This window comes from Musa acuminata, chromosome BXJ2-7 (genome assembly GCF_036884655.1).
Source record: "Musa acuminata AAA Group cultivar baxijiao chromosome BXJ2-7, Cavendish_Baxijiao_AAA, whole genome shotgun sequence".
NCBI lineage: Eukaryota > Viridiplantae > Streptophyta > Magnoliopsida > Zingiberales > Musaceae > Musa > Musa acuminata.
In genome coordinates this window covers 19731329-19738758 of record NC_088344.1, presented here as the reverse complement: position 1 = coordinate 19738758, position 7430 = coordinate 19731329, and the positions used below count along the sequence as shown (strand labels likewise).

At 41.6% G+C, this 7430-nt stretch overlaps 1 protein-coding gene across 1 annotated transcript; it reads right to left on the bottom strand.

The window, feature by feature from the left end:
• Window positions 1-724: 724 nt before the first annotated feature.
• Window positions 725-5014, bottom strand: LOC135581837 (nucleobase-ascorbate transporter 6-like). Its single transcript, XM_065117421.1, has 15 exons — window positions 4808-5014; window positions 4393-4627; window positions 3916-4013; window positions 3655-3831; window positions 3477-3577; window positions 3309-3384; window positions 3113-3172; window positions 2813-2997; window positions 2490-2586; window positions 2291-2377; window positions 2144-2202; window positions 1960-2051; window positions 1515-1592; window positions 1270-1430; window positions 725-1202 (listed from the first exon to the last, which is right to left on the bottom strand). The coding sequence occupies exons 2-15, from the start codon at window positions 4514-4516 to the stop codon at window positions 984-986; spliced, it is 1614 nt and encodes a 537-aa protein (XP_064973493.1). The 5' UTR covers window positions 4517-4627; window positions 4808-5014; the 3' UTR covers window positions 725-983.
• Between the last annotated feature and the right edge of the window lie 2416 nt (window positions 5015-7430).

Here is a 7430-nt window from a genome sequence, read left to right as displayed (position 1 = left end):
GGGAAGAGCTCCCGGAGCTGATGGATGCAAGGGACGCTGGCATGGCATTAATACTGGGGCATGCCGATGTCAGGGCGAAGAGTGGATCTGGTTTGATTGAGAGGTTTGTGATCAACGTCGAGTACAATTTCTTGAGGAGGAATTGTAGGAATCCAGCTTATGCAGTGAGCATTCCTCGTGCATCAACTTTACAGGTCGGGATGGTATATGATGTCTAGGTTGTCATAATAGTGATATAGATTGATATTTTGCATTTAAATTAGTAAAGTATTCAATTTCTCTTTTCATGCTATCGATTTTAGAAGCTTAGATCGGCTATGCCAGCCGTCAAGAACAGATGTTGTAGCATGAAAAGGGATCCTTTTTTGTGGATTCTTATGTATTGTGCTAAAGGGAGCAACCTCTCGTGTTGAGTTACCATTATTGGAGATTCATGTATCATTAAAAGAGAATAGGGTATTTAGCATGAATTGAGTTACCATTATTGGAGATTCATGTATCATTAAATTAACAGGATGTTGGCCATACCTTCTTGTTCATTGTTACCATGCTGGACTTCCCATTCTCAAACTTGTAATAAAATCTTTTGGCACCTAATACATTTATTAGCAAAGAATAATATATTACATCTACAGAAATGTAATCAGCAATTAGGAATTGTTTCTATGCCTTCAATTTATATTTCTACAGCTCCAACACAAAAATTTGACATGAAAAAAATAGATGAAGCTTTGCAAAGCCAAAAGGCCTAACTTTTTCTTGATTCTCAATCCAAGAGTAGCAGAGTTCATATCATTTGCATGTAACAAGGATTATCCACAGCTAGGAATAACAAAGCGAGATCTCTGTTTGCACCCACCAAATACACAAAGTAAACATCTAGAAGAAAATACAGGGAAGAAAACAGTGATATTATACCTCCGCAGATGGCCAGCAGGAAAGGACTGGCCACAACTCCCGAGTGATGAGCGATGCTTCCAGTTTCAGTCTGGTGTGAAGAACCTGTTGAGCTTAAATGGCAAGGAGTAGAACTCCTCACTTCTGGGGTCCTTCTTAAAGGTCCTGAACTTGTCCCAGAAGTGATACCCCCTATCTTTCCTGGTTGAGCTCTCATGCAACTGCATAGTGTTGTCCAAGAAATATGCCACAAAACCCGCAACAAGCGCTTCCGAGGAGAAGATGACGTTGACGATATCGTTGAACTGGAGAAGCAGAGGGCCTTCAGTCTAGAGATAGGCAATGTGGAGAAATCATAGTTCATGAGCGTACCCATCTTGCACCAGTATGTACAGGTCCATAGCCAGCAACAGAAGTATACTCCTTGAAGTATTGTGGAATGGACAAGCCCAGAAACACAGAGAATCCTAAGATGAACTTTGTCCTGAAGCTGTTGAGGTTGCTGAATTGAAGTAAACCGAGTCCTGCAGCACCTGTTTGTAGATGACAACATAGTTTCCATATGAGACAGTACTCATGTCTAATTTGCTTGGTACCGAGGTCTCAGGGGGGCGTACCAACATAAGCAAAGAAAAGACAGTATAGTGCTGCAATGATTGATCCTGGAATGGACGCAAAAACAGCTCCAAATTTTCCTGCAAGGAAGCGAGCAGAAGAGAGATAGTATACACTGTTCTAGTTGACATTTTCGATTTGTAATTAACATCAGACAACATGAACCCCTGATCAAGAAGACGAATTAGATTCATGGAACCACCACAGTGCATGATATAACAGCTAAAGAACTGGCTATCGAATGTGCAATGCACAAACTATGCTTATGTTTATTGAGATTTTGAACTTTCCAAGAGACTGATTCACCAATATCCTACAACTTTTGATCCATAGCACCCGATCGATGCTACTAACAACATGTTCATCCTTTTCCTTTCAGGTGAAAAAAGAGGTGTGCTTTTAATTCATACCATCACATTTCTATAGACAAAAGTTTAAGCAACTCACCGAGTATGGAAAAGAATATCATGAATCCTGCAGATATTTGAACCACTCTTCGGCTGCCAACACGAGTCAAGGCTAGCAAGCCAGCATTTTCACTGCATGATCAAATGTTCAGACCAGTAGACTAGACATAAATAATATTAAAGCATGTCCATTAGGATCATGTTAATCTAATCCATGGCCTTACACGGACGCTGTGGAACCATTGGCCGTTCCAAATATCCCATCCAACAATATCCCAATTCCCTGAAGCAAACAGATGATTACAACCGGTGCTACAAGACTCACCTACATGTAAATCTTGGTCTGCAGTAAATACATGGAAGTCGTGTACCTGCCAACCGACGCCCCGACTTAGGATCGAAGGGGGCACTTGTGTCGCGCTTGCATACCTCGAGACCGCAATGAAAGTACCAGTTGACTACATTGAAAAAATGTTTGGGCAATTATATTTCACAGACAAATTTCATCATCATCAGCTGCAGAAAAGAACGTGACATAAACTTGTAATGAGATACGGTGACATAACAGACCTCCACAAGAGCAACAAAAGAAGCAACCATCATTGCAAAAGCTTCTCCGGCTTCAAAGGTTGGGGCTCCCCATTGGAAGGGGTATGGTATTCTTATCCTGCAGATGAGAAAGAAATTGCAGATAGTGGTGCTAGCTTCTCGTGGAATCTGACTCAACATGTTCATGTTGATGATACCAATAGCATGGTAACCACCTTTTAGCGTACAAGTCTATCTGAGCCTTCTCCTCTGAGACCGGGCAATTCAACAATACACACTTGGGACTTGATATAAGACAGAGAAACATGAAAATATAACGACAAAGATGAACTACTGGGCATTACCAAGGAGATGCAGCGACGAGACCAGAACGATCGGTACGACAATGTTGTTGAGTTTTTGGTGCCGCATGCCTATATGCACCTCCTACAGTGAGGATGAATGCATAAAGCCATACAATAGCGACGGAGAATATGACAGCAAAACGGTCAAAGATGTTCTTCTTCAAATGTATTGCATGCGGTACATACTGCAAATAATCAAACTTGTATTGAGTAGCAAAAGTCAAGAAACATGCCACGAAACTATCTGCATGTTGTGTGTGGTAGGCAGCAGTTCAGAGCTTCAAAGTTGGATCTCTATACCTGCGAAACTATTACTAGCACTATTAGCTGTGGAAGTCCAATCTCAATGCATTTTGCAACCTGTACAGAACAACGCATGTTATCAGTAATCGCAAATCATGTACCAAAACGAATGTAATAATAGTCAAGTGTTCCCTCATGCATCACAGTGTAAAAGAGATCAAACAGAGGCCAAAGCCAGCCAAAGAGATCTTACTCCAGGGAAGCCAAGTTGATAGAGGCCGAAGCCAGCCAAAGCGACCAACGGTGCAGCCGAAAGAGGACTAAGGAATCTGCAGCCAGTACACGTTGAAGATTCAGCTAAGCATAAACTCAAACACCCCGTTCGAATGAAACTAAGATGCAACGCTATTCCACGTCAGACCTTGTGACCAAACGCCATAGGCCGCTGAAGCCTATTATGATCTGGACGACTGAAGCAACGATCAGCGCGCCCTGCGTCCCCCGCATGGTCCGCAGGAATCTCTGCATGCCAAGACCAACCACTTGAATTTTATAGTGACATATTTTGATGCAATTAGGAGTATCACAAAGCTGGGAACCTTGTGAGGATCGATGATGTCGTTGTAACGATCGTTCAGAATGATTGAGATGGTGGGCACAACAAAGGTGTATGAACCTCCAATTACAGCGGGTAAACGAGTGCCAAAAAGTGTTTGCAACAGAGTGTTCAACCCAGCCACAAAAAGAAATGTTTGTATGACTCTGGCCTTCTCATCCTAAGAAAAGAAATTGCTTTAAGATCAATTAGAACGACAGCTTTCGAAGTATGAGATCGTCACTATCGAGCGGGAGAGCCTCACATTTCCTCCACCCATCTGAGGAACAAGAACGGTAGGAATGATAACGGTGGTGCCTAGCATCACGAGGTAATGCTGGAACCCAAGAAGAATAGCCTCGGCTGCATGAGAAACCCCGTAAATGAATCAGATGACATCCCAACTTCAAGAACCCGTAGTCTACGAATACTTGGTACTGAAAAGACTGCAGCTACAAAACTATGAGTAGCAGCGGTACAAGTAGCTGCAGCAATTTCTAGATTCTAAACAGAAGCTTTCTTCTGCTTTTGTGTAGATCCAGTCTGAAGGCTAATTGAAACTAGAAACTAAGCTTTATAGGCATAGAAAACAGAAAAAAAACAAGAGTTACTTAAACAAGCAAGCAATGATTCCCTTGACGATGCAAGGAGATTCAGCAGGACAGAATTCATGAATCATAAAGAAATTATAAGTATACTTGTCATAAAACAGAGCAGCAAGTATAGTTTGGTTGGAACGTACGCCAGGGAGGAGGGCTGGTGATGCAGTAGGAAACATTAGGTAGCTGCTCCTTCACGGGGTGGGGCTGTGTGTCGTCTTGCTTCGGCGCTGCTCCCGCCGATCCTCCACCTCCACCACCAGCCATCCTTGTTTCTCCCCTCCTATTACCACAACCCCCACAACTGAACCCTCCGCTCCCTCTGCCTCCAGGAAATCAGATGATGCTCATGTCCGGCACTATCATCATCCAGACTGACTGCAAATAAATAATCATATCAGGAAAGCTAGCAACAACAAGTAAACAAACGAACCGATAAGAACTAGCCAACAAGAACAAGAGCAGGAAAGAAGATACTGAACCGCCATCCTTTTCCTTCCAATTTTTATGAATCACTAAAGATGCGAAAGAGATTAAACAAGGCTAAAAGGTGGACACCTTCACTTGCTTCCAAGCTCCTCTTTTCTTCCTTGGTGCAGAGTCAACGGAATCGGCAAACTTGTATGGGAGCGAGGCAGGGTGTGCGAAGAGACGTGTTTGGACTCGGAAGACAGAACGGATAGTGGAGCTTGAAAGGAGGGTTGGAGCAGGGTAAACCTGAAACAGTCCACATGAATCAGTGTAGCAAAGATGTGCAGCCGACACCTTCCTCCTGCATGCGGTTGTCACCCATAACACCATTCACGTCTTTATCAGAAACTTACAAGAAGCTGGTAATTGTGGCGGTAATCTTCAGTTTACCATGTCATCAAGCTTGTCTCGTTTCCACTTCGTTCTCCGCCTTCACTGCTCCCTGCTGCGTACCCCTCACGCTCGACGTCACCTTCATCATCTTCATCACCAACACCACCTCAATCACCATAAATTCCCGTGTCTGCAGCGAAATGTACGCATCCATCAGAGTCATAGGGCCATTATCGATGGATACATAGGAACTAGGGATATTATATGCATGCCATCGTGCTGCAAATCGACTGCTTGATATAGCAATTTCATAAATACCACTCGTGTCGATGGAAAAAATACTTTGTACGTAAGAATGTCATCTACAATTTTGGTTCCGGGATTTGGCGAGCTGATGCATATGCTAATAAATTTGGCTTTGCTAATGATGGTAAAACTAATTCCAGATCCTTCGAAGTTTGATTGAACGTACTGAATAATTGAATAGTCTGTTTTGATATGTTTGATTTGTCCAATTCCAACACTTACCAGACAATGACTCCTCACTGCCTCACGACGCGTCGCCCAATCGCCAGCCTTGGCGTGGGCTGTGTGAGTTATTTCGAGGAAAGGGAAAGGCCACGAGTCCTGCAACAGATAGCCACATCCACACAAACAAATATTCATAAAGAAATATATACCAAGTGGTGGATTATTGATGATGGTTTCCGGTCATAATGTCAAGCATACTCGCCAATCGATCCACCTTCATGAGATTTCTGGCTGAAGGAGAGCAGAATATGGCCCTCAAAGGTGACTAAAACCAACAATGGTTCTCTCTTCTTCTCACTTTCTGGTCTCCCTGTTATGTTTATGCAGATGAAACCAAATTTAATGTCAGCAGACGTACATCTTTGAGCGAATAAAACCTACATTTCTGTAAGGTTGTAGGACAGGTAGAATCTCATTCACTACATCGGACGAGAGTATGTAATTTCAGTTGCTACAGTATAAGCCATCAAGGATTGTCCAGGGTTGTGCAGCATCACACTTCCTGCATTGAAAAGGAGATTATTAACCCTTCCGAAGAAGTATTTTCTATATCAAAAACCGAGTAAGAATAATCTGGCATTTGTACAAACACTAATACTTGAATCTATGCACAATCATTCCCCACGCATTCAAGATTGGACATGGAGCATAAGACTTCCTGCATCCAAAGCAGAGCCTTAACCTTTCCAACAAATCGACTTGTCTATCTTGAAATATATAGTAAGAAGAATGTGACATTGATTACAAAGAAAATTATAAGTCTGGCTATCATCATGACAAGGACAAGCATGTGCCATAGTTTAAATGCAAAATCCCAGACTTTACAGAACTGGTTTTGTCATTGATGAACTGGCAAATGCTTCTTAGCAGATGACAAACACAAGGATTCCACAAGCTTATCCTATATCAAGCAACACGTAACCCTAAATGCCGAGACAAGACTTATATCATAAATATGTAAACTCGACACTTTCCCATGCTCAAATCAGCAAAAGGAAGGAGCACCTCTGGGCTATCTTTTAGAGAGCAAAACCCAAACAGCATATGAACACTGAACAAGCAAGATCATGCACATTCATATTTCATTCATTTGCCGGAAGTGGTAAATCATTTATTGTCTCTCCTTCCAGTTGACTATCCTTTGCCTGGGTATTGAAGGCGCAAAAGACAGTTTGAAAGGATGAAAAACTTGTATTGCAATGTGCATATTACAAGTCCTTATAGACACTTAATCAATATAGAGAAAAGTAAAAGAATGACAAGGGAAAAAAATAATCAAATCCCTAAAATTATGTACTTACATTAATCAAACATCTAAATTTATGAAATTGAATTTGGTTGAGAATCTTCTTTAATGGAGTGATTTATTGGATAAGATTTTTTCTTAATATGTCATGGTGCTCCCGATTTGACCACGAGTTTTATAAGGATTTCAGCAACTTGATCATGTGTGGAGACATGAGCAACTTGAAGAGAACCAATGACAACCTTATATCAAACAAATGATAATTGAGGGCGATGTGCTTCATATGAAAATGAAATATCCGGTTAGTGCATAAGTCACACCAATATTATCATAAAGAAAACGAGGAGGTTGACTAAGCGAGACATCCAACTTAGATAGAAGATTAGTGAGTTAAGATAACTCGATCATAGTAAAGGCAATGGAGTGATATTTAGTTTTCGTGGATGACCGAGCAACTATTTGTTGCTTTTTAGAGCATCATGCTATTGAGTTGGCTCCAATAAAAATGACATAAGCCAAGATGGATGTGAAGTCATTATGATTACGAGCATGATTGAAGATCATAAGAGATGGTATGTTTGAGATATTAGTGAAGATGCT